At 40.0% G+C, this 26,878-nt stretch overlaps 4 protein-coding genes across 8 annotated transcripts; 2 read left to right on the top strand and 2 right to left on the bottom strand.

The window, feature by feature from the left end:
* The first annotated feature begins 26 nt into the window (after positions 1-26).
* Positions 27-1,982, top strand: LOC106660154. 2 transcript variants are annotated; one of them, XM_014383013.2, is made up of 3 exons: positions 27-360; positions 980-1,344; positions 1,428-1,982. In XM_014383013.2, exons 2-3 carry the CDS (start codon positions 1,176-1,178, stop codon positions 1,856-1,858), a joined length of 600 nt encoding a protein of 199 aa, XP_014238499.1. In that variant the 5' UTR covers positions 27-360; positions 980-1,175; the 3' UTR covers positions 1,859-1,982. The 2 variants fall into 2 exon arrangements, with proteins under 2 accessions (XP_014238499.1, XP_014238500.1); XM_014383014.2 differs by lacking the exon at positions 27-360 and adding an exon at positions 454-564.
* Positions 1,983-4,866: 2,884 nt separating this feature from the next.
* On the bottom strand, positions 4,867-5,979 carry LOC106659998 (speckle-type POZ protein-like). Its single transcript, XM_014382808.1, has one exon. It carries the CDS (start codon positions 5,977-5,979, stop codon positions 4,867-4,869), a length of 1,113 nt encoding a protein of 370 aa, XP_014238294.1.
* Positions 5,980-7,244: 1,265 nt separating this feature from the next.
* On the bottom strand, positions 7,245-24,012 carry LOC106660151. Its single transcript, XM_014383008.2, has 13 exons — positions 23,963-24,012; positions 20,249-20,383; positions 19,921-20,165; positions 18,541-18,834; positions 17,901-18,455; positions 16,805-17,455; positions 15,578-16,492; positions 15,327-15,481; positions 11,699-12,252; positions 11,302-11,617; positions 10,811-10,987; positions 8,874-9,041; positions 7,245-8,801 (listed from the first exon to the last, which is right to left on the bottom strand). The coding sequence occupies exons 2-13, from the start codon at positions 20,365-20,367 to the stop codon at positions 8,163-8,165; spliced, it is 4,788 nt and encodes a 1,595-aa protein (XP_014238494.1). The 5' UTR covers positions 20,368-20,383; positions 23,963-24,012; the 3' UTR covers positions 7,245-8,162.
* Positions 12,664-15,031, top strand: LOC111693755 (zinc finger protein OZF-like). Of its 4 annotated transcripts, none has more exons than XM_023459334.1 (4): positions 12,664-12,767; positions 12,843-12,954; positions 13,027-13,521; positions 13,942-15,031. In XM_023459334.1, exons 1-4 carry the CDS (start codon positions 12,733-12,735, stop codon positions 14,746-14,748), a joined length of 1,449 nt encoding a protein of 482 aa, XP_023315102.1. In that variant the 5' UTR covers positions 12,664-12,732; the 3' UTR covers positions 14,749-15,031. The 4 variants fall into 4 exon arrangements, with proteins under 4 accessions (XP_023315102.1, XP_023315100.1, XP_023315101.1 ...); XM_023459332.1 differs by having other exon boundaries at positions 13,027-13,708; positions 13,793-15,031; XM_023459333.1 differs by having other exon boundaries at positions 13,027-13,756; positions 14,093-15,031.
* Positions 24,013-26,878: the final 2,866 nt, after the last annotated feature.

The raw sequence follows: 26,878 nt of genomic DNA, 5'->3' as shown, positions 1-26,878 counted from the left end.
GGGTTTCTATATAGTTGTTAAAACACGACTCCGACACCGAGTGTATGTGTATAGTATAGCAGTATACACTGACATCAACGCGGGCAGATGGGCAGTGCACGCGTTCGATTATTATTATCGCAATAGTTATACTCCATATACATATGCTCTTTTCGCAAGTGTATTGCGTGGCTAGTTGTGTTGTACTGTATAGTATACATCTTGCGCGGTGAATTTATTTCATTCACTGCGTGTGCGGGTATAGAGCGCACACTTTACATTTATATTGAAATTGTGTCACGACGCGTATTATTTTAGACGTATGGCGCCAGGGTATTTTACCAGCGCAGACCATCGACCAAAATTTAGCGACAGACACACGTAAGTCTTCTCAGACCCTTAGGAGTGATACGTTATTTTGATGATGCTTACGCGTAATCTCGGCTTGTTTGTTTTGATTTTTTTTTTTCAAGTCAACGAGCTCGTTTAATCATAATTAAAAGAATTCAGTTCGCCTCGTTCGTTTTCTTTAATTAAGAATATATAAACGTGACATTTGATCAATGACCTCTGAACTTTTTTCTGGTGAGATATGTTAAGATTGAACTGGGAATTTCATAAAGATCAATGTACAAAGTGTATATTTTGTAAAATTTTGATTTTAAACGCACTTTAATCTTGAGTGATTATCTGCTTTTGTTAGCTTATCTTATAATTGCTTTCTTATCTGATGATTTATTGGTGATGAAATATTTTTAAGTGTAAAGTGATCTACCACCATTAAAAAGATATTAGTTTGATTTTAAAGTTTAGGACTCTCTAAAAGTAGATTGAGACTATAAAAAAATTATCTCATTATTTAATTTTTTGCTAAAAATGTTTCATTATTTTTTCATTATCTTTGTGTAAACTATTGATATTTGCTCAAATTAATTGCAAAATGATATTTGTTTGACCTACGTTTGAACTTGTTATTTATTTATAATTTTTTCTCTTGCAGATATCCAAAGTTTAAGATGCAGTAGCTTCAACATCTGTATATTTGAATTTATGTGATATTTCATATACTTCCAGTATTTTTACAACAATCAATCCTTTTTGAGTTAAGAGTACATCAAGAAAAAAATAATAATTTCAAATTTACAATCAGTTTTATTATTCACAATCTAACTCAGCAATCTTCCAACATTTGAAAAATGGCAAATCCATCAGCTGCTATTGCTCATGTAGTAAAACTTGTGATTACTCTTTTCTGCATGCAATTTGTCGATAATTCATTTTCAATACAAATACTTGAGAAAGGATGGGCAATACGAGCTTTTCAAATTCTTTTAATTCATTCTGTTCTTGGAATTATACGATATGGTAAAATTGATAAATTTTTTATTATATTCAAGAAATAACTATGATGAAATGTTATTAAAATAGTATTATTTTTGAATTTTTAGGAGGTGTAAACTCAACAAAAAAGATTCGAACATATTACGAGCTTCTAACAAGCATCATTGAAGTATTTCCAGTAGCATGTTTTACAACAGAGGTTCTTTTACAACATGAAGTTCCACAAGTTCTTTGTTTTCTTTGCTTTATTTTGAGCTTGTCTCCAAGCATTATTGAATTGAGTTCACCTCGTATAAAGGACAGAACTGCATTCAATAAATATATTGATGCGATTTTTGGTTTGCAAGCAGCATTTATGACCCTCATTTGTGTTTTAAACCAAAATTATAGTGGATTAAGTTTAGCGGTTTCTTACATATTCGCAAGGTACGTATCTGAAGATTTTTGTGATCTTCGTGATGTACCCTATGTTGACATGTCACAATACAGTTTGAGTTTTATTGAATTATTTGCAATAGCAACGATCAAAGATTTCTGAAACTGGCCTATTGAATCAAACTATAAAGTCAACTACAATTTAAAGAATATTTGGCTTTGAGAATATTAATAAATAGCAAAATGTACTTACTAAAACTTTTAAAATTCATAATTTTTTGAACATTCTTAAAAATATAAAATATTTTTATTTTTAATATATTGATTGTGATATTTGTAAAATAGTACTTATAACTAGTACAATTTTGGTGCTTACTTTTGCAGATAAATTATTAATTCTGAAAGCTAAATAATCTTAAAGATTTTCAAGTTTGTGGTACAAGGGAACCTATTATAAATTTAGGGATCATGCAGGCCTTAAATTTTTTAATGAAGTTTTATCAATGATATAATTTATTAGAGAATAAAAATCAGTGTTCAAAAAGGTATCATCAATGAAGCTGCAAAAATTTGATTGAAGCATCCAAATAAATTCTAAACTCTTTTAAGTGAGACCAAAGACAGCAATTGAATGCTAAAACATAAGTAAAACTTAATTCAGATTTAAGTATGTAACAGTACATGACGAGTTTAATTGCCGTAGTAGAAAATTATGCTACCAAACGTTACAAAAATAGATAAAATGTATAAATAATGAAAATATTTTAAAGATTTATAGAAAATTACTTGCGGTAATCTTCCATTTATACTAAATTAGCTGTGCAATGTTGCCGAAAAATTAGTTGAATAGTGCAATAAGAGAATTCGGCGACGAATAAAGAATGAAAAAATCTTCCTGGTAAGTCGTAGCCGAACTCGTACTTATTTGGTGATAATTTAAAAATTTCCCAGTCTTAGCTCGTAATCTGTGCGATAAGATCATTTCCCTTTTATTCTCACATCTTTACAACAGACTTCTTTACTTTCAATTTTTTTTTTTTTTTTTTTGGGAAACTATTTACAAATCGTAAATTTACGAAAAACAAAGATCAATATGAATCGAACTTATAGAAAAATAATGTTGTGCAATTATACTGTAGTGAAAATTTTATATCTTAAAAAAATATTAAAAACAATCAACGATGATAAAAACTGTTTTAATTAAAATTAGAAGGAATCTTCGTTCAAAATTATATTTTTAAAGATTTTACTGTATTTACTGTAAAAAAAGTATTGAAGGTACATGACATGATTTCAATGAGTTAGCAGTATATTGAAGGAACTGAATAGTTTTTCAACTAGCAAAGATTTTTGTCTTTTATCGAGCAGTAAATTTACTTTCAAAGAGAGCCTAATAGTGTAAGATATAAAATTATTGTTTACTCTAATTAAAATAACGTTTAAATTCTTTATATCTCTCTTTCGTCTTCACTACACAATACATTTTAACTTAAATACTTTTTATCAATTTTGAATATATAATGTATTAATCTTTTTTATTATATATCTGCCATTGTTATTAAAAACCGGCTGACAGCCTGGTTAAAATATTTTTTTATACACCTCGTACAGACAGTACGATAAAAAAATCATGACATGATGATGTTTGAAACGGATACTGAAAAAGTATTTCCTTAGAATTGTCAGATATCAAAAAATAACGCGTTTCATTTTCATTGGTTCAAAAAAGCCTGTGAAAATGTCAAAATATTTATAATCTACGAGTTACTTTTATGCAAATAGAAATGCTATTTACTCTAGATTTGTAATTGTTATTATCTGTTAGATCACCGAGGAAAGAATTTGATACTTCTTTAGCATTTTTAAGATAAAATTGGATGATATAATGAGAGAAATTTATACTACTAAATATTTATTCAAAAGACGTATATTTAAAATGGACAAATGATTTTAGTTTAACCGATTCAGCTGTGATATAAACTTTTGACAAAGAAAAATGAATTTTCATTCTTAGAGTAACAGTTAAACTCAATATCAAAAAAATTGTTTAAAGCAGCAAATTTTGTGGAATAATTCAATGCTTGAATTATCAATCCGATAAATAAACATTCATATGTCAATGAAAATATTAAACTCTCACATAATTTAAATCAATTTTTCCAAGCCATACGTCTGTTGATTAAAAATTAATGAAATTGAAATTATTATATCATTCAAATAACTTTTTAAATTGAAGAATGGACGGATCGATGATATTTTTAACGGTACATAATATAGTCGATTATGTATCGATTACATTTGATATACGTACTTTAACGCACAAAAAGCTTTTGCTGCTAACACTGAATTGTCACAGCGATATAGTCATAAGTAAGCTTATCCGTGTGCATAAAGTATAAAAATGTTCCAGTGATATGGTACACTGAAAATAATGCGATGATAGAAACTTAAAAATTTTTTGTAATTAATTTTTCAAGTGATAAGTATGAGTAGTATGGTGAATTTATAATTCGATTGTTTGAAAAAATTCTATATATATAAAAAATATATTTATTCTTATTGAAATTCAACATATGTCTCGCTTTTTATACTGCATGATTTTTTCAGCAAAATTCTAATCAATTAGTCATATACTAAAATTGTCAAATTATTTCGATTTTTCTAACGTATCTTTAACATATACTTATTTTACAATATCATCGATTTTACTAGGAGTTTAAGTATGTTAAAACATTTTGATTATGAAAAATCGGCCTCCGTGTTATTTACACTCAATAATATTACGCAGTTAAAAATGGTGAAATTCTATTAAATTGAACTTGTGTAAAGTGTATACACAGATATGTTTAAAGAGACCTATAATTTGTTAAATAGTCTCAGAAAATATTTACAATTGTACAAAAATTATATCACATATTACAATGTGTATGTTGAATAAAATCAATTACAGATATTATATCCCTGTTTTATGTTTTTTTTTTTGTTAATTTAACGCCGTAAACCTATAACACCTACCCTTACAAAAATTGCAATACTTTGATCTTTTCAAACGACGACGCGCAACTGTTTATCTCGCACTGAAATTCATTAAATTAAAAAATTGAATCGAATCGTTGCGTTCGCGCAATAGTTCACTTCACTATACACACGATTCACTCGTTCACTAAGAAATCATAAGTCGTCGTCGTCGTCGTCGTCGTCTTCTTCCCTATTTATCATATCGGACATGACTTGAAGCAGCTCGGCTACGGTCTTCTTTTTGAGCTTCTCGCAGGACTCCTCGAAGTCGTCCTCCTTCGCCCGGATCACTTTGGCCGAATTGAAGGCGATGTAATTCAGGGTCTTGACCTTGAGATTCTCGGAGTGGGCCTTTTCGGCCAGCTGCAGATAGCCCATGGCCTTGTTGGCCGTGATGCTGTCCATGAGGTACTGCTCGCAGATGTAGGCCAAGCCCGGCATCTCGAGCGACTTGGCCGCCACCAGCATGTCGGCCGCGAGACCGTCCATGACCTCGACCCTGCCGCAGTAGATGAATCGACAGACTTCCTTGAGCGTCTTGTAATCGTAATCCTCGATGTAGATGTTGATCTTGCCGTTCTCCGGCTTCTTGAGCTCGAGCATCGTCTTGAGGATCTGGCTGCGCGACTGCAGTATGAGCTTGTGCAGGTAGAGCTTCTTCTTGTCCGAGGTCGTCAGAACGACGTCCTTGTCGGAGCCGGGCTGGCCCTCGTTGTAGAGCCTCGCGTAGCTCTCGAACTCGATGGAGCGCCAGCTCAGGTGGAGCAGTCGGCGCGATTGCTTGGGCACGTGGTCCAGGCTGACCTCGCAGACGACGTGCAGCTCCTGATTCTTGGTGACGACGCCGTAGGGCTCGTCCAGCAGATACTTGGGCAGCAGCCTCGTGGCGCCGTAAACCCGGTCCCGGGCGTGGAAGTTCCTGCCGCGCACGAACGCCTCGACGTAGCTGTTGCGCTCGGCGTCGAGGATCGACAGCCTCACGCTGGCTATCACGTTGTCCTCGTCGAGGTACTCGACGAACAGCGAGACGTGGGTCTTGTCCTCGAGGCCGTTCGGATAGAGGATCAGCCGCCACTCGTAGTCGCTGCCGTCGCACGGCGAGTAGAAGCTCTGCGACCTGATGACCATGCGCGGATCCATGCCCGGCCTGATCGTCGTCAGCATGTCGTAGTTCTCCAGGATCCACTCCTGACGGTACTTGTACTCGACCTGGTACTTGAAGGAACCCGCTTCCACATGGTTCGGCTTCAATTCCGGTTCAGCCATTTCTTTTTGTTGTTGTTGTCGTTGTTGTTTTTTAAATCGCTCGACGGTGGACTAAAACTATTTTCACGGATTTTCAGATCGAGAGATACTTCGCGTGTGTGCGCGCGAGACGCGTAACTGAAAATGTTACTCTCGTATTTACTGTGTCTCATCCTTACAGACACGCGCGCGTCGGCTCGATAGTATTTATTTACTTTTAATCGCGAAAATTACACGGACGATCCGAGATAGAACGCTCGAGTGACAGATTTATACATGGTGATCGACTATTCTTGATTGTTAAATTGTTTAAATTATTGAATATAGTAAAATAGTAGCCTCGGTAGAAATAGTAAATATCAATAATGGTCTAATGACCATGAAAGATGATCCTTTGAAAAGTTTTAAATATATCAGTGTTTATTGATTTGTATTCCGTAACTTTTAAGTTAAAATGATGTTATAAAATATTAAAAACATTTGAAATGTCCTTAAAATAACATCTTCTTTATTTCAAAAAATTCAACCAATTTTCAACAACGTTTTTGAATACGATAAGACCACTTTCAACTTACACCGCTAGATGGCGAATACCTTTATTATTTGCAAATCTGCAAGTGGCATAGTCAAGAAATTTGTATAAGTCAAAGCACAGTTTATCTATCAATAGGTATAATGTTTTAATCTTTCCACATAGTGTCAGTTTGTATTCATATGTATTGTGTATGTCAAAGTACTTTTAATAGTCAGAACATGGTCATCACAAAGCACAAAAAAGTTCAGCATTATATAGCTGTGTTAAAAATAACGATTTACTTTTTCGTTGGCCTTCGATATATGTGTGTATTTTTTTCGGTAGATTTTTCGAATGAATAACGATGAAAGAATTCGAGTAGATCCTGTATCAATATGAAAAGTTTGGAGCTACGATTTTTACGAGGCAGAATCAAAATAAAAATCGAAAGTAAGCGGAGAAAGTATATAAGCGACAAATTTGTCTCCGTGCTTACGCCAACAATTTGTGTCGTAAGTATAAAGTGAAACATCCGAGTAAATCTTTGACCCGAGTGAGAATACGAAATAAGATTTTTATTTCTCGAGATTCAATGAATTAGGAGTGATTTAATTTACTAGATTTGAAAAAAGTAAAGAAATATATTTATATAAATCACGTTTATTGTTATTCATCCAATCATGAGTATTTGAACGTGGATCGAGTTTTACAAAGTTTCATTATGTATTATTAAAGTACATACAATTGCAATAAAAAAAAACATCGTACAACATCCTCGCGATAATGACAGCTAGTTCATTCGGCGATTTTTACTAAACATAAAACATGCTCAATCTTATAATAAAAACAATTTTAGGGGTTCGTCGAAACGCCAAAATTGTAACGATAAATTACATATCGTAAATTTGCATTGCACCCATAATTTTTTTTTATATTTATGTACATATTCTCAATCGCGCGTGTTAATCGACGCAGTCAATTCGCAACCGATACGAGAATGGAAATATTAAAAATTCTGATCTCGAAACAATAAAACTATTAGGAAAATCTCATTTTCACGTATGGTAATCATTGAATCTCTATGAGTTTATCAATAACACAGTGATATTGATAATAACTTACAACATATATACTCATTTTTAACAATCATAATAATTTCATTTATACCTATAATTTCAGATCGTTACGAGTAATGAACTTGGCTTAGTATCTCATTGATAAAAAGTGAAAATCTATTATATTTCATTATAAAAAGACAAAATAACATAACGCTCGTGCTTACACACGTGTTTACAAAAAAAATTAAATAATAAAAAAACGACTCATTCGATCATCCACAATCATCAATAATCAATAACACAGGTAAAAACTTAACATATCAAAGGTCATGGTCGCGTCTCTTTGAACATCATCGCATCATCATAGAAAAATAATGTGAATCACGTCGCGCTCGCGCAGAGCCGCAGGTGGGGGACACATAATATCCCAGCTCTATCGCGAACTGCGCCAACGTCTTTTTCTCAGTTCAATTATTTACACAGTTTATTCGTCTAAGAGAATAAAAAGAATAATAATAATCATAAAAATGACAATAAACTACCTATAACGTAATGAATAGTCACGCGTAGTTCGGCTATACTTATAGCCTCGCAGCGCGCACGTATGTTTTTTTTCATTTCTTTTTCTTTTCTCACAGATTCGAATTGACGGACTCGATCCAGGTGGGGCTCATGGTGCGCATCCGCACGCTGTTCCTCGGGCTCTGGTCCTCGTCGGCCTCGTAGGCCGGATTGGTGTGCGCCCCGGAGATCGAGGCGGCCGCCGCGACGGCGCTGACGGCGGGGGCGCTGGGCGCGCTGGGATTCGGCACGTCGGCGAACAGATCCATGGCGGATATCTGGCTGCTGCGAGTCGGCCGATTGTTCACGATGCCGAGGGTGTTGCCGGGCGCCCCGTAGATGTTGTTCGCCCCGAGGGTCTGCATCTGCGAGCGACGCCGCTGGGCGGCCATGATGCTGTTGCGCCTGCCCTCGAGGGCCTTGAAGGCCCGGGTGGAGCGACGCGTGGATATGTTGCGCGGCAGGCCGATGCCCTCGCCGCCCTCGGCCTTGAGATTGAAGAAGCGCTGGCGGAAGGCCACGTCGAGCGTGTTGATCGCCTGGGTCTTCTTGCGGCTCTTCTCGAGGTTGCGTATGGTGCGCCGACGCCCGGGACCGCTGCCGCTGCCCTCGTCGTAGTCGCCCTCCATGCCGTCGAGACGCTGCAGATCGCGGACTATGTCGACCGCGTGCTTCGACAGCAGAGCGTCCTCGGACAGGTCGTCATTCTTCTGCAGAAGTAAATTCGCATGGTATCACTTGTTTTTTTTTACATCGCGGAGAAATTTTGCATTCGCTCGTACCTTTTTACAGTAGCCCCAGGTGAGGCTCGTGCTGGCGAGGATGTGTGCGAACGTTCCGAAGCGATGGAACAGCATGGCCGTGAACTGAATGACGAGAATGAGGGCGAAGAAGAAGACGAACACCAAACCGATCGGTTCGAGTTGCAGATGCTCCTTTTGTACGTGTACCTAGAATCCGACGAGTTCACGTATTTAGTCTGGTTTTCGAGGCAACCTTTTTTCTAACATATTAGTTCACAGAGTTCAATCGAAACATTGTAAGAGAAAAAAAGTATTATTTACCGTAAAATTATTATTTGAAAATGGTTCGATTGACTTTTCACCATGTTTTGAGTATAAGTAATTAATTTTAATTATAATAATAGTGATCGATAACCAAAACTTATTTTCACGATGTAATTAGGTTTTGAACAACTTGATATGAATGATACTTAATCTTTACAATTTTCATCAGAATGTTTTTCATAAGCTTTGATTACGACCATTTTTTACAGATAGTGCTGAGTTAAAACGAACATAAATATAGTTTACATTCAATAAATCCCAAAATCAGGGCACAAATAAGAAATAAATGAGACTTCATTACTCTCAAATGTTTCTTATTTTTTATCGATAATATAATTATTTGTACATGAAATGTTAGTCACATAAAATGTAACTTTATTTTATACAGAAATATATAAATATTATATAATAAATAATCATGTCTATATCACGGGGACCCTGGGGTTCCCAGTGTAAAAATCCATCCGGCTGCAAGACAAACCCAATTAGTTGTGATTTTTTGGGTATAATTTGGTGCTGCTGTTAAAAAATTATATTATTATTATTATTATTATTATTACACTGCTAAAATTATATTAAACAGTTATTCGACACGATTTGTGAATGAGATCTGAGAAATTCATATTCAACGATATGATCGATTTTTCGTGAGATTTTTTGTGAGTGTGTGTAAGAGAAAGAGAGACGTCAGAAAACATTATTGTGCACATGTAAATCCTATGTAAAATTATTAAAGTAGTAAGTCAACAAAAGATGGTGGACGATGAAACAATGAAGAAACTTTAAGATAAGTATTTATGTACAAATCCCTCATGGATTTTTAAAGAGAGATAGAGAAAGAGAATCGACAACGAGAACATTTAGTTATGGATCTGTGAGTTAACGCCATAACGGCAATGGTTATTGACGATTTGTGTATGACGATTATTCTCGTGAAGGCCGAGTGCAAAAAAACTAACAATCGAGCGTCGCTCTGCTTCTCGAACCTAAATTTTGTAAAAAAAAATCGATTCGTTTCAAGACAGCATTGCGACGCTCGGGTGAATCCAGCTATGTTAGTCACTCTGATAGTGAACTTAAATTCGAACCCCTCAAAGTTTACGGGGACTTTTTTTTTTAAGAGTGCATGTTTTTACGTGGCTCTGTTTAACAAAATTGTCGTTTTATTTTGTGTCAAAGCCGGAGAGGGGGGGGAGGATACCTCTGACGTTTCCTCGTTATAAGTGATGTTGGTCTTGATGCCCAAGGGCCAGACAACATGAAGTTGATCTTTATTCAGCTGCAGTAAGAATACAATGAGTACGAACAAGGCATTGAACATTAAAAAGGCAAAGACGCTTTTGTTTCTCAGCTCGATGAGGTCCCCGGCTATCCTGGCCTGTGTGTATCGTTGGCATTGGCACGATAGATCAAAAGCAAAAGAGAGAGAAAAAAAATACGCATTAGTAGTAGTATTCTAAGCTCCGCCACACACGACGCCGAGTGCTCCGATCTCGATTTTCGAGCGCATATGAGCGACTCGAGGGCGGTGTCGTGTCGTCCCTCCCAATCATCGTGATAATTATATTTTTTAATTTGCAAAAAATCGACGCGTTCGATGATCGAGCGTGTGGAGCACGTAGGCGTTCGCGGGCAGCGGAGCGATAATTTACCTCGTTCGTGTTCGAGTCATAGGTGATATTCGTCTTGATACCGAAGGGCCACTTCACGTGCAATTGATCTTTGTTCAGTTGCAGGAGGAAAACGATCAGGACGAAGAGGGCGTTGTTCATGACAAAGGCAAAGACGCTCCGGTCGCGCAGGTCCTTCAACTCTTTGGCTATACGCGCCTGTTTTTTGTTTTGGTTTTTTGTTTTTGTTTTTTTTTGTTTTTTCGTTCAGACGAAGGAGATTTACAAAAGGGTCATATTAATTTTTTGATTAAATGAAAGATCAAATATTGATTTACTTGGCAGAAGCTGTTTGCGAAAGATAAAAAGAAAAAAAAAAGAAAAAAAAATAATAACGATAATATCGAACCGATGCCGAAGCTCTTTGCGACACAATCGACACCGTTATCGTGTCTTCGGGAGAGTAAAAAGAAAGCAGAGGCGTTTACAAATTGTGCGGTGGTGTGCGCGCAGCGAGAGAGAAAAATACTTACCTTTTCGATGGGATCCTCGTCGATGGGATAGAGATACTTCTCGAGCAGCTCCTTCCAGAAGAGCTCCTCCTGGATGGAGATGGTCTCGACCTCGCCCTTCTTGATGCCGTCGTCGTCGAGCCAGTAGGGCCTCGACGGGAAGCCGTTCTCGCGCGGATGATCCGTGTTCTGCGAGGCGATCGTCTCCGTGTCGCTGTCGTGGCCGTTCTCGCCGTCCGGATTCTCGCCGATGGCGCCGAGATGATCGCCCGCGGAGCGCGAGCCCACCGAGGAGGCGCGTCTGCGTCCGCCCGCGTGACCGTGCGGATCCACGGCTCTGTTTTTGCGTATAAACATTCGTTATTGTAATTTCGCGCTGAAAGCGAATGCGTGCGCGAGAGAAAAAAATTGTACATACTTCTCGATGTGTTCTATTCTTCGGCCGAGCTGCTCGAGCGACTCGGCGATGGCTACGAGCTGCTGCTTCTCGTCCGACGGTTTGCCGTGGGTGCAGAGCATGCACTTGAACAGGCCCGCGAGCGATATCTCGATGGAGCCCTGATCGTCCTGATTGTTGCCGGCGCCGTTCTGCAGGAAGCCCAGGAGCGACTTGTTCTTGGCGCGTCTCCGAGCCTCCTCGGCGTCCTTCTTCTCCTGCTCGAGCTCCTTCTTGGTCTTCTTGACCATGACCTCGCGCGTACCCCAGGAAACGACGTTGAGATTGATGATCGAGTAGAGGATCAGCAGCAGATACATGGACGGGATGGAGAGCAGATAGATCAAGCCCGGCACGATGCACCAGAACTCCTGGGGATGCAGACAGGCCGCTATGAAGAACGAGCTCGACAGCGATATCAAGAATATCGCCGAGGGCGAGCCTATGCCGTCCTCGCCCAGCTGCAGCGCCGTACCCACTATCACGGCCATCATTATCATCGCGTAACACGTCGATAATATTTGCGCGCATAGCAGCTGGAAGGAAGAGAGAAAAAGAAATTATGTCGAGTCGACGCACTGGATAAAATATAATAATTGAGTGGATCTTTAGATTTTGTCGATTTTTTAGATTTTGAGATTATGTAATACTCTTTTACTTTTTTTTGTATGGAGCTTTACTTCATGCAGCTGTACTTGTGAATTTGATTTTTTAAATACATAATATTACGCTTATTCTCATCCTTTAGGGCGCTTTCTGTACCATTCAGTAATATTTTTAATTTCTAATACTTTTATCGTAATAATATATCATCGATAGAAATATGTTTACTATTTGCTGAACAGATGTTATTTCTCCTATTAGTGTTATAATGAGTTAGTTTTGACTCGTTTAGATTTCGTAATTCTAATTTCATAACATGCTTTGTAAATATTATTATATTCAATTTGATCTAATTATAGCTTTTAAAATTATCTCAGTAAGTTTAGTCGTTAACTGAATTTCAATTGTGAAAGATGAATTCGAGTGGTGTATTTAACAGTGCTGTTAGGTAATTTTTATATCATGAGAAGAATATCATGAAAATATTAAAAGATAATAATTCATATTATTGAAAATATTTCAGAGTCAAAAGAGAGCCCTGTGATGAGCTGCTTACCGAAACTGATTATAAGGCAATTGATAAGATTCTCGATACTGAAAAAGTTCAATGCTCGAGATTTCTACAAGAAAATCCAGTAAGAGTTCATATTTATATCTTATTCAGCATTTCTAAATTAAATTTCTAACTAATGTCAATTTTATTCCAGATCAAAATGCTTCAAGAATATGACGAAAATCATGAACGTGAGTTTAATGATGATATAGAGATAGTTATAGAATGCGAAGACGTAAAGCCCAGTATGGATTTATTAGTAGTTAAAAAAATCGACGATTATCCTTCAAATCACTTGCAGGATGTGAAATGTAGTTTTGATTACAAAACTAATGATAGAATTAAAATAGAACCCGTGGATGAAGTGAAACAGGAATTTTTCGACGAAGAAGCAACGAAATTGAGTTTCGGTCGTGGACTCGGCGAACAAAATGAAAAAATTACGGAAAAGTTTAATAACAAAAATAGGCTCAAAGCACACGCCAGCTCGGCTCGCGAAGATAAAAGTCATTCGTGTAAAATATGCAGAAAGAAATTTGCAAGTAAGCCTAATTTGAATAGACATGTCAAATCATCGCATAATCACATCACCCACGCATGTGATGTATGCGACAAGACATTTTCACGAAAAGGTTATCTCAAAATCCACATCGATTCAGTACATAATGGTCTCACTTATAAATGCGATATATGCGGCAAGACATTTTCACGAAATAGTCATCTCAAAATCCACGTAGATTCAGTACATAATAGTCTCTCTTATAAATGCGATACATGCGGCAAGTCGTATACTTATAAACATCATCTCAAGACCCACATCGAATCAGCACATAATGGTCTCACTTATAAATGCGATATATGCGGCAAGAAATTTTCACGAAAAGGTCATCTCAAGACCCACATCGAATCAGCACACAATGGTCTCACTTATAAATGCGATATATGCGGCAAGAAATTTTCACGAAAAGGTCATCTCAAGACCCACATCGATTCAGTACATAATGGTCTCACTTATGAATGCGATACATGCGGCAAGTCGTATACTTATAAACATCATCTCAAAATCCACATCGATTCAGTACATAATGGTCTCACTTATAAATGCGATATATGCGGCAAGACATTTTCACAAAAAAGTAATCTCAAAATGCACGTAAATTCAATACACAATCGTGTCACACATGCATGCGATGTATGCGGCAAGACATTTTCACAAAAAGGTCATCTCAAGACCCACATCGAATCAGCACATAATGGTCTCACTTATAAATGCGATATATGCGGCAAGAAATTTTCACGAAAAGGTCATCTCAAGACCCACATCGAATCAGTACATAATGGTCTTACTTATAAATGTGATATATGCGGCAAGTCGTATACTTATAAAAATTCTCTCAAGACTCACATCGATTCAGTACATAATGGTCTGACAAATAAATGCGGTATATGCGGCAAGACATTTTCACGAAAAGATAGTATCAAGACCCACATCGATTCAGTACATAATGGTCTGACATATAAATGCGGTATATGCGGCAAGTCGTATACTTATAAACATCATCTCAAGATCCACATCGATTCAGTGCATAATGGTCTCACTTATAAATGCGATATATGCGGAAGTAGGTACTCCAAAAAGGGTTATCTTAAAAAACACATCGATTCGGCCCATAATGGTATTAATACGCATGCATGTGGCATATGCGGAAAGAAATCGATAAATAAGAGCGTTCTCAAGAAGCACATCAATGCGGTGCATAATAAAATCACTCACCCATGTGATATATGCGAAAAGAAGTTCTCATTTAAAAGTAATCTTTACAAACATATAAATTCAACGCACCTCTTAAAAAAAGTCATTTTCACAAAATTTTAATCTGAGAAAATACATCGATTCTGTGCACAATAAAATTACTCACACATGCGACCCATGCGGGAAGATATACCCAAGAAAGATGCTTCTTAAAGCTCACATTAACCCTTTATTCACGCATAATAACTTAGTGAGTGCATAAACTGTAATGTACTTATCTGGAAGAATAATCCAAAAATTTTTATTTATAATACACATTACAGTGAAAATTAATGAATTCTCGAAAAAAAATGAAGCACATTATTAATTGTATACTAATAAACACATTTAATCACGTTTATGTCAATTTTTTGATTCTAGCTATTTATTTCAATGCTCTCTTAATACTTTAATTTTTCTTTTTTGACTCAATTCTATACCTATGGAAATTAAGTCGCTTCAAAACTGCACTCTCTATTTAGCTCATCACCCTTTCACAAAAGGCTGAAAATGCAATTTTTTGTCCGAGTGGTATACCTAACAAGATCGATAGTAATGAGCCTTATAAACAAACCCATAAAGAACTATTGCTTGTATGGGGTTACCAATGTAAGCGACGGCTATTTATTTATTTTTCCCCCGAATCTAACTACCACACTTACTTGAATGTTGGACTTGCAGGTAAAGCAGACGATCATGAAGAACAAAATGGGAATGATGTTGTAGTAAAAGCTCGTCCAGTTGTCGATTTTGAAGGCAGCTACGAAGGCACCCACCAACATAAGGAAAATCGTGCCAGGACCCAAAATGGTACCACCTGATAAACACCACAGACGAATATTAGATTACAGCTCGATCAGTCATACGATCGTTAAAGTTCTGTTTCTAATAATAATAAATCCGTGTCACGTACCCATCAGCAGAATTTGATAAGCGATGTAGGGCATGGATATGTTGTCGTTGATCTTGATGGTCCTCTTGGCGTCCATGAGCAGGTCCATGATGTTGGCGATGGTCGAGGGCACCCAGCGACGACGCTGATTGTAGAACTCGTTGAAGCCCTCGGGAGCGTGGGTGTAGGCGTCGGAGGCGGCCGAGTACTCGACTCGGTAGCCCCGCTGCAGCAGCAGCGTGCACAGCCATCTGTCCTCGCCCTGATCGTACTGCACGTAGTGGCGCGCCTCGTCCGACCTGGTCGTGTACTTCTTCATGACGTTGTCGTCCATGAGGGCCTTGCCGCGAAACAGCGAGAAGCAGCCGGGCGAGCAGAGCACGCAGCCGATCATGTGCTCGGTGGCCTTCTGCAGCCAATGGCCGATGGCGTACTCGAACATCTGGTACCAGACCATGGGGCCCGAGCCCACCGGATGGATGCGACCGCAGGCCGCGCCGAGATTCTTGTTCTTCTTCATGAGATCGACCAGGAGCTTGACCGCCAGCGGCTGGAAGTCGATGTCGCCGTCGAGGGTCAGCAGGAACGTGTTCTCGGCGATGACCTCCTTGCGATCGACGCTTATCGGCAGCTCCATCAGACGATGGCCCAGCAGATAGTACATGTACATGACCTGGCTCCAGCGCTTCCTGTGCCTGATCTTGCTCTTGTCCTTGAGATGGGCGATCATCTTGGTCTTGCCGGGCAGGGTCCAGGCCAGTCTGCCGCCGTACGGGGTCACGTACTTCTTGGGGGCGCGCACGTGCATGCGGGTCTGGTGGACGTCCGACGCGGCCTCGTCCAGGGTGCCGACCAGCAGCTTGACGAAGCGATTCACCTGGGACTCGTTCTCGTCGTGATCGGCCAGCTCGAACGCGTCGTCGAAGAAGATGTGCGCTGAGAGAGAGACAGAGAAAGAGACACAGACGAGTTATGCTATTGTTTAACGACGATAAAATAAATATCCTACGCTGAATCATATTTTTTTGATACAATTATATAACAACAATTTTAAGAGATTACAAAATGTCCTGAAAATGACAATTTAACTCCTTCAAGAAATCTAGACCAGTTTTCAAACTGCAAGTGGTGAAATGAAAAAAAGTGTATGAATCAACAAAGCAAGTTTCGAGTTTTCGTTCTGAATGTCAGTTTCTATTGCGATCGTAGAAAGGGAACGTGAGTTATTAAGAAATAAAAAGTACTCACTCTCGAACTCGTAGTAATCGGGATCGACGACCTTGAGATACTTCTGGGCGACCCGCCTGGCGCACTGGTCCTCGTCGAGGCGCAGGATACTCTTCAAGAACTCGATCATCTCCTCCTTGTTCTCGTGCCACATGGTGGCGCAGGCGTAGATCCTCGTGACGTGATCGGTCGTCTTGACGTGCGTCTGCGGCGTGCCGGGATTGTCGTAGATGGTCTCGTAGTCGCCGTCGCCCTTCTCGCGCTCGATCTCGGCCAGGTCCTCGACCTTCACCTCGGGCTGATCGTCGCGCTTGCGATTCAGGCCCATCGACTGGTCGACCAGCAGGCCGTCGTACATGGGCGTGACGAAGAGCTTCTCGGTGGCGGCGAGGCGCTCGCACTTGGGCGTCCAGATGTGCAGCGTGAACCAGGTCTGGGACAGCAGCCAGAGCAGCCAGACCCAGGCGTACTGGCGCGACAGCAGGCCCTTGAAGAAGTCCATGGGCGGCGACTCGAAGAACAGATAGTCGGGTACGGTGCCGTGAAAGAAGCAGGGATCGGCGTTGCGCAGACCGCACGCGGCCATCAGCAGCGAGATCGTCACGGGGATCGTGAGGTTCACCGGGAACGCGTAGCTGAAGCCCTGGATCAGGATCTTGCATGCGAATTTACCTGGAAGAGGAGGAAAAAATCATCGAATCAAAAATTTATCAAATTAACTGCACAAAAACTTAATGAACGAACATTATTTTGTAATGCAAAAATTAAGTAAAAAGATTCATTTCTATATTAAAATTTAAACATTTTGATTGAAAATTAAATACCGATTTAGAATTTGCGTTAACTTTACAACAAATGTATGAAAATTCAATTAAAATTAAATTCAGCCTCCCCCGCTAGATGGCGAGGACCCTTATACTTAAAAATCTGCAAGTGGCTGAGTCAAAATAATTGTATAAGTGAAAAGCAGTGAAATTTGCAATTAATGGGTATATTTACATCTTTTAGTAAAAATTTCAAGAACTAGTTGGAAAAAATTCTAATCAATATGCAAAGCTCATTGAAAGATTAAATCTTGGCGAAAATCGCCAATAATGATATACGAGCTGCAACCCACCGAAAATGTACATGAAGTAGCCGCTGAGAATGGCCAGCAGCAGGACGTAGTGGGGCGCGCGAAAGTCGGCGCTGACGATCTCGACGTCACCGTCGGGCATTATCTCGATGAGGTCGGGCAGCGAGCCGCCCGCCGTCGTCCTCACGGCCTGCACGACGATCTTGTGATCGCCGAACGCCTGGCCCACCAGCGTGAACAGATGGCTGACGTTCTCGCCCCGGCAGTAGAGCACGACCATGCCCGTGATGGCGAACGCCAGGATCTTCCAGAGCGAGATGAAGATGTAGGTGAAGTAGCGCGTCTGTATGAGGTCGCGCTTGACCCGGTGCAGCGACTTGATCAGGCCGATCGGGCTCTTGTCCGACACGTAGTTCTCCCACCAGCGACACGAGATGAGCACGAGGGCGGGCGGTATCAGCCAGAGGGACGGCGACTTGCTGTCGAGGAGCGGCCAGACGACGAAGCCCGTGGCCTGGGCGGCCAGCGCCGCGAGATCCACCAGCACCAGGACGAAGCGCCTCGACTCGTCCTTGTCCTTGTTTCTCGACATCAGTGCTGCGAACAAAAATCACGCACACCACGTAAAGTAATGGTCAAAAATTAAAAGCTCGGCGCGGCGAGTGAAAACAAATCAACTTACCGAGCAGACCGGGCACGAAGCAGACGCAATTGGCCAGCATGGCGCCCTTGACGGCGTCGAGGTCCGGCAGTATGGCGAAGAACATGAGCGCCAGCCCGAGCACGTGGAACGTCTCCATCACGAAGACGAGGAGAAAGTGCGACGACATGGGCTTCTTCCACGACTTGAAGAAGCACATGCGCAGGCTGCGTATGAGGGTGCCCAGCTCCGGCACCGTGAACGCTATGATGATGCACCAGATCCAGGCGATGCGCTCCTCCTCGGGCAGCTTCACCACGAACTGACGATCTCGACCTGTGCGAATAATTTTTTTTTGTCGAGATCAGTGCGTGGGCGCAAAGTCGTAAATCATAAAAATTGATGTAGGCCCCATTGTGTATATAGCGGACCGTTTACCTTGTTTTCCAAAACCGATATATACAACGATTCTTCGTTGGGTATGATTCACGCGAACGAATGAGAGCACCGTGGACATTATAACGCATCGCGCCCATTGTCGGATGCTGCTCGCGCGTAAATACACACCCGCACGTTCGATTTGCATGCATTTTAATACAAGAATCGTATAATGTAAACAAAGGAAACGATCGTATCGAAATCGCTTGAATTTGTTAATATAAATTATGTAACGAGCTTTTCCATTATGCCGTACGTTTATTGACGATATAACGAGGCTCAGCAGCTGCTGCTGCTGCTGAAAAAAAGTGATAGCTTCGGCGCGTAAGCGCGGCAAAAATCTGCTTTCTCGCGAAATTGAAGATTAATGTTATAAATTTGCCGTAAAATTTCTAATGACGATGCATGTATAGTACATAAGACGCGTTATGGATGGATTATAATGCTTGGGCTAGCTAATGACTTTTATTTTTTTTATATATATATATTTTTCTTGTCGGTAATTGCCGCATTTAAATGTGTAGAAGAAAAGAAGAAAAAAGCCAACTTTCTATTTTCCTTCGGTGTACAATACACCAAAGAAAATAAAGTCACTGACTCGATGTATATAATTAAATCGATCGAAAACGGAAAGATCACGAGCGAGAGTAAGATAACGTCGCTATTCGGAAGCTTCGCAGCTCAGAAATACAAGGGGTAACCGAAGACAACTTATATTTAAATTAGCTGCGTTTTGTACATAAATAGAGCCAACTTAGGATATTCATTAATGGATTGAAAAACGCCATCTACTTTTGAATCTTCTAATTACGCATAAGTGAAGTTCATTATCACACTATATTTTGCAAGGTAATCTGCTAAATCAAAGATACCTTTTATTAACATATTTTCGTCCAGAAACAACAATTTTGAAAATATATGGGAGCTACGCGTGGGAAACATATTTATTTATACGAAGTAAAAGTGCAGATGACGAGCTCTTACCCAACTGTCGATTACAGTAGACGACTGTGCGCTCAGCCTTCAGCTGCGAGGTCATGAAGAGGACCGTACCCTTGGCGATGACGCCGCTGCCGAGGACCACGACGAAGACTAGAAGATAGACCAGGACCTTGGTGATTTGCACAGTGATCTCGAGGCAGCGCTGATTCGCCATCGAGCCCGAGTCGATGCGCGGCGGCGGGTCGCGAAACACGTCCCAGCCCTTCGTCTCGACCACGGTTCGTTGGCTGCACAAGTACGAGAGACAGAGAGACGTTATTTTTTTTTTCTTACAAATATTGCAAATCGACGAGATTTTCGTTGGTCGTACCTGCCGCCATAGTCCTGAGTGAGCGGCGTGCTGTCGTCGTCGGAGAAGTCGTCCCCGGGTCCGGCGCCGCCGCCACCCGGCACCGAGCCATTTTGCTGATTCAGATGACTCTTTGACATTTTGGATCAATGGTAGCTGGAAAAAGCAAAACAGAACATAGCTATTACATTACATCGTCCAGTATAATAAAAATAAAGAGGAAAGAAAGAAAATGTATATGGGTCAAAATAATACTTTTTTACAAAACCGTGCGCACGTATGTCACCGATCTTGACGCGCTTTTGGTATGTTATAGTACATGGTAAAAAGGTCCCAAAAAAAAATTTTTAGACCCCCTCCCCCCTCCTACCCCCCACTTCCGGTATAAACGTCCATTTTCGATCTATATTTTTTCTGAGGACATGAAGCAAGTAAAAAATCTGAAAAAATTCATAAAAATACTTTTCCACAATCCAAACAACCTTGAATTTTTTCAGATTTTTTGAGTGCTTCAGGCCTTCAGATAAAATCATTGAAAATTTCAAAAATCGAGATACGGCGGTATGAGCCGATGTAGTACTCGGAAATTTTTTCAGTTATTTTTCGCATTAAAAAACATAACCTCAATTTTTTTCAGATTTTTTCAGATTACCTAACGCACCTTTTGAAGCCAAAAACCGATTTTTTTGACGAAAATAATTTTTTTAGGACAGTACGGAGCCTCGAAAAATCTGAAAAAAATTTTTTCTTGTTTTTTTCATCAAAATACGTAATCTCAAATTTTTTCAGATTTTTTAATTGAAGGCGATAGCTTCTAGGGCCGAAAAATGCTATTTTTAACAAAAAATGGTTCCTAGAACCCGATGGTTCCGGTGAAAAAATTTGAAAATATTTTTTTTGAATTCCTTGTCAAATTTTAATAAATTTTGACCGTTTCAAAAGTTCGATTGAAGCTTCCTAGCTCATTTTAGAGCAGGACAAAGATTAGTGCAAAATATCTGAAGACGTTTCTGAAGACATTAAGGAATGATAAAACTCGTTTGATGCTCTAAAATGAGCTAGGAAGCTTCAATCGAACTTTTGAAACGGTCAAAATTTATTAAAATTTGACAAGGAATTCAAAAAAAATATTTTCAAATTTTTTCACCGGAACCATCGGGTTCTAGGAACCATTTTTTGTTAAAAATAGCATTTTTCGGCCCTAGAAGCTATCGCCTTCAATTAAAAAATCTGAAAAAATTTGAGATTACGTATTTTGATGAAAAAAACAAGAAAAAATTTTTTTCAGATTTTTCGAGGCTCCGTACTGTCCTAAAAAAATTATTTTCGTCAAAAAAATCGGTTTTTGGCTTCAAAAGGTGCGTTAGGTAATCTGAAAAAATCTGAAAAAAATTGAGGTTATGTTTTTTAATGCGAAAAATAACTGAAAAAATTTCCGAGTACTACATCGGCTCATACCGCCGTATCTCGATTTTTGAAATTTTCAATGATTTTATCTGAAGGCCTGAAGCACTCAAAAAATCTGAAAAAATTCAAGGTTGTTTGGATTGTGGAAAAGTATTTTTATGAATTTTTTCAGATTTTTTACTTGCTTCATGTCCTCAGAAAAAATATAGATCGAAAATGGACGTTTATACCGGAAGTGGGGGGTAGGAGGGGGGAGGGGGTCTAAAACTTTTTTTTTGGGACCTTTTTACCATGTACTATAACATACCAAAAGCGCGTCAAGATCGGTGACATACGTGCGCACGGTTTTGTAAAAAAGTATTATTTTGACCCATATGTATACAAATTACATTTTAGCTACGAACAATTTGCGGGTCATTATACTTTGAACGAGATATATTAACTTTCTATTTAATTTGGGAGAGAGAGAGAGAACAAAAAATATTACATCGCGACGCGTAGGTCGAGCAGAAAAAGTATATGTATTATTTAATGCCCGGGCTTTTATATTATATATACGGGGAATTTCGTAACGCAATTAAACGCGTATACGCATCGCGAAGTAGATTCGTTGCGGCAATCCGTTATATACCATATACTTGTATTATCAACGTTTATAGGCTTAAAAGGTCCCTCGTAGCTCGTCTAATTGAACGCGACTGTGGGAATCAAAGTGAGCGAAAAGCCGCGTCCGCGCAGGTATTATCGTCGCTTTTAATTATTTATTACGCTCGTATGTATTATAACCGGGGTTCCGAGCGCGATTGTGCGCGCCGTATCCTGGGGGCGGGGGAGAAAGTCAGTGAGAATCCGCGGCCTGCGCGATAAAGTATAACGGGGGGAAAATTGCCATGCTGAAACTCTCGTTTTAGGCATTTACAGCAAAAAAAAAAATGCGCTCACGTGAAATTTTCAGCATATTTAGTAGCTTCCTGCGCGCACATGTAACGAGTTAATTAGGCGGCTCAGGGTGGTCTTGCAAGTGACGATCGTTACGATTCGACGACGCGCGTAGCGCAGAAATTGAAAATGACATTTTATGAGGCTTAGCGATTTATCACTGCGTCAATGATCGTTGCGGCCGTTATTATATGCAATGGCATCGACGTAAATTTAATTTCGAGCACTCGTTAAGCTGTCCATGTAAAATCGCGCGCATAAAATCCATCGTTGACATTTTCTTTACGTATAATATAATAGTTTATATGGGAAAAGAAAAGTGTTCGAGCGAGACTACTGAGTACATCGTAAATAACCGAGTTTTTTCTTATCCCGCGCATACACGATCGTAGCGTATGAAAAACAGTTCGAACGATTTACTACTGTCAAATCGGCGGTTTTTATAACCACTCGATGAAATCGATCCTATCGTGCTTATGGGGATTTTTAACGATTGTTTATAATTAATAGCGATCTTTTTTTCCACGAACTAATAATCGAAAAAAGAGTCAAAAGTTCATGCCCGAGTGATATCGATTTTCAGGGAAAGAGAAGAGAAAAAAACCAGAAGTTGTCGTCCTGAAAATACAGTATTTACTGATAAAAATCGGAATTCAACTGTATACATATCTCTCTCTCTCTCTCTCCGTACGTGTCTGCCCCATAATCGAAATCGGTCAACCGGTATATTTAATATCCGCCGATTTAGAAGAACTCGTTTTTCACGCATGTATGTATGCGGGGCAATAGCAGTCTTTCGCAATAGCAGCAGCACCGAAGGCATACCGGCCGCGATATCTTATTTCTCTATGGAAACGAATTTCTCTCTCTGTCTCTGTTCGATCTGTATATACGAATGCACACACACACACAGTAGTATCGTATAGGTGAATTTTCGGCAGCATAAATAATGTATCGACGCGCTCGTATTTTTATATTATCATTATTATTATTATATACGAAAGCTATTTCTCGATGCTATTTTACGAGAGAGTCGAAATCGCGCCCGAGTGCGCAACGAATTCCCGAGATTGCGCAAATTCGTATACGTATAGTAATATACCGATATATGTACGGACGGGCGGGCGCGCTCGTGGAGGTATATTCATAATATAAGTACGATCCGCACGAGTGTCAATTTACCTCTCGAGGTTCTACCGAGTGTCGAGGGCGTGTAACGCACAGAATTTTTCAAAAATCGGCGGCCGATTTTGGCCCATAGGCTTTTAAAGCCCCCCACTCGATGCTTTATCGACACCATCTATATGGCGCACCAAAGTATAGCACAAGCAGATCGGGAATTCAAGTTTCACTCGTAAAAGTCCTCCGTTTCTATATGCATTTCCTCACCTTCTATAATCTGGCTAGCCGATCGCGTTGAGCCGATCGCCCCGTTGCGGATATATCCGTATCTTACAACGATATATCGCGCGGATGCATGCGAATTTTCACCTCAGCATGGTATGTATAATATGGTGGTATATCGGCCGCTACACATATGTCACTTTCACGTTTTCCGCTTGCGCACATATATAAACCACGCACGTACACCGACATACACGCACGGACACACAATTAACACACATGTATGAGCACAGACGACCCAAAAAAACCTTATCTCAGCTTTTCTCACTCGCACGGTAATATTGCACTTGTTCTGCGGGCCGCACCATCCCCTCGAGGCCCGCAACCATCAATTATCTATTATATCTAAATATTCGTCCCGCTCTCCGTGCGCGACGTTTTGTTTTTTTTTGCCCGCGCGCAGCGTCGAGAGGAGGTCTCACTCTCTCTCTGTTAACCGATCGGACACTCGCGGCCGACTGCCTGTTGCCGCGAAAGAAAAGTAAAACATATAAGCAAGGCAGCAGCGAGCTTGGAGCAGCTCTCTCTCTCTCTCTTGGCGGTTCTTGGCTTGGCTCGATCCGCATGTGAGAGGTAGGTATAAAGCTGCTGCTGCTGCTCTATGCCCAGGTAAAAAGAGAAGGGGGGAAGGAATCGAGCGAGTGAGACATGGAGCAACAACGTTCGTTTCTCTCTATCTTTCTCTTTTGCAGCTCTCTCTCTCTCTCTCTCCCTCGCTCTTTGCACTGTGCTGTATTATAGTAGTACGCTATAACGTACATAACTTGATGTCTGTCTGTGTGTGTGTGTGCGAGTTTGCACACAGGAAAATTCGTACGTATAGATATAGTAGTAGCTATGTATACGTTTGAAAATGAAACACGCGGTGCTACTGACATACCTATGCGGCGCAAATAGGTGTGGTACATTTGTTTATGGAACCAGAATGAGATTCGCGCGTCTGCGGCTGCGTGTATTATACACTACTTATACCGAATGTATAACATTCTGCATATATTAAATTTCAAGGGAAAGTTTTTGTATATATAATATATAGGAACCAGTGTCAAGCGACTCTACTTTTGCGCTCTACAATAATCGTTTCGTTTTCTTACCACGTCCGATCGGCTAATTTGATTATTTAAATCTTTTTTTTTTCATCAAACTGAATCGACTTCGATATCGTGACGTACGAGCTATAATGGTATTTCGGGCGATCGACTTTAACGTCACCGATCATCGATATAATAGAAACGTCAAATAATATATAATAGAAGCCAACTTCCGGAAAGTCGATCGGCCCGAAGATCCTGTTCGCGCGCGGCGAGTACAAAGTCCTTGAGCTGGCTCGCGAATTCCATTTCTTCCAAATGAACTCTCGCGCAGGCTTTGCTCACCTATGTCCGAAGTACACGCGAAATCAAGGTGAAACTCTCGCGCGCGGCGTTTTTCCGCGTACAAGCGGGGCTACCTCTACTACGCGTCTTTTGTTCGACCCATACGGAGGGTATTTATATACGTATAATATACATTACAAGATCCGGGCAGTTAACGGATGACGATTCGCGCGCGGGCCGCACATATACAGGCGAGTGCACATGTACTGCGCGCGTGTATATATATACACGAACGCTTAAAAGTCGAAAAGTGAAAGGAGTACATATATATATAATATATAGCGAGAGGCCCTCCATATTGCATGTCGCTCGAGCGGCGAGATAAGCCCCCCCAACTCTCGGTTCGCAAGGACGTCCAGTCGCGGATCGGTTGCGCGCCGCCGCCGTCGCCGCGGGTTACCGCCTTCGAGCCGACGTCGTGTGGCATACAGCAGTTGGATATCACGATATCCATGCGCGTTATATGGGCCCATTCTTTCCTTGGGTGTTGATAGGAGTCGCTGAACTTTTCTATTATATAGGAGAGCATTTACGTATACCTATACACGTCGATGTGTGTATATATAGCGGAGAATTTTATAGGAGATTTGATTCTCGGAGATCGGTTCACGCGAAGACGTACATCGAGCTGGGATTTCCTACGATCATCATATGCGTATACGCTTATATACCGCGCGTCAATAAACGTGTTCGCGACACTGTTTTTTTCTTTAATTTATGTTCAATGCTTCATTTGTCTTTTTTAAAGAAGAGAGAATAAAGAACGAAGAAGAAGGAGGAGGCTAAAAAATCCGATCGTGGAATGCGTATTTACGCATCCTTGAGATTCGTGCTAATAAAATCACGAATACACACGTATACAACTTGCATACCACTCCGAGAGAAGGCTTACGCATTACAATAATTTATATATAATAATATTTTGTCACGGCGAAATTCGGACGATAATAAAATACATTGTAATGAACTTGCCACGCTCCGCGTCGCGTCCGCACGTATCATACCAAGAGAGAGAGAGCGCGCGTATGTATAAACGAAACATTAGAGTGTATGATTTTTTCCTTTTAGCGCCTATAATAACGTATAATCTTATCCTCTTCCTCCCTCCTTTTAGGCGGACTTGTATACATATACCTGTAATGGACTTTTACGAGTGCTTCACCCGAAGCGCGTTTATTGTTTACTGATCGTGGCACGTGGAATTGAAGAATCGAGCGGCTGTATAACATAGGGAGCGATTTCCTATATATACCAAGTAATAAAAATCCAGCGAGATAGCAAATGTTTACAAATATTAAATGCTTTCTTGAACTGTGTTTATACAATTATTTTAACATTGCCGCTTGCAGTTTTGTGAATATAAGGGTGCTCGCCATCTAGCGGTGGAAGCTGGCTTTGATTTTGATTGAAATTTCGTACATTTTTTTCGTTCAACTCAACAGGTCAATTTTCAATTAGAATGTTTAAATTTCAGTAAAAAATGAAATATTTTTGTCAAATTTTTGAATTAAAAACAATTTATGAC

The sequence above is a fragment of the Trichogramma pretiosum genome, unplaced genomic scaffold (assembly GCF_000599845.2).
Source record: "Trichogramma pretiosum strain Unisexual culture from Peru unplaced genomic scaffold, Tpre_2.0 scaffold44, whole genome shotgun sequence".
In the NCBI taxonomy this organism is placed as follows: domain Eukaryota; kingdom Metazoa; phylum Arthropoda; class Insecta; order Hymenoptera; family Trichogrammatidae; genus Trichogramma; species Trichogramma pretiosum.
The sequence above is the reverse complement of the archived record's forward strand: the minus strand, read 5'-3'. Positions and strand labels throughout refer to the sequence as shown.

Coding starts and splice junctions, on each gene's coding strand:
- LOC106660154 (XM_014383013.2), top strand. CDS start 1,176: ATGGCAAATCCATCAGCTGCTATTGCTCATGTAGTAAAACTTGTGATT. Junction 1,345..1,427: donor TCTTGGAATTATACGATATG/GTAAAATTGATA, acceptor TTGAATTTTTAG/GAGGTGTAAACTCAACAAAA.
- LOC111693755 (XM_023459331.1), top strand. CDS start 12,733: ATGAATTCGAGTGGTGTATTTAACAGTGCTGTTAG. Junction 12,768..12,842: donor GTATTTAACAGTGCTGTTAG/GTAATTTTTATA, acceptor AAAATATTTCAG/AGTCAAAAGAGAGCCCTGTG. Junction 12,955..13,026: donor GATTTCTACAAGAAAATCCA/GTAAGAGTTCAT, acceptor ATTTTATTCCAG/ATCAAAATGCTTCAAGAATA.
- LOC106660151 (XM_014383008.2), bottom strand. CDS start 20,367: ATGTCAAAGAGTCATCTGAATCAGCAAAATGGCTCGGTGCCGGGTGGC. Junction 18,835..19,920: donor CTACTGTAATCGACAGTTGG/GTAAGAGCTCGT, acceptor TTATTCGCACAG/GTCGAGATCGTCAGTTCGTG. Junction 18,456..18,540: donor CTTCGTGCCCGGTCTGCTCG/GTAAGTTGATTT, acceptor TTTTGTTCGCAG/CACTGATGTCGAGAAACAAG.
- LOC106659998 (XM_014382808.1), bottom strand. CDS start 5,979: ATGGCTGAACCGGAATTGAAGCCGAACCATGTGGAAGCGGGTTCCTTC.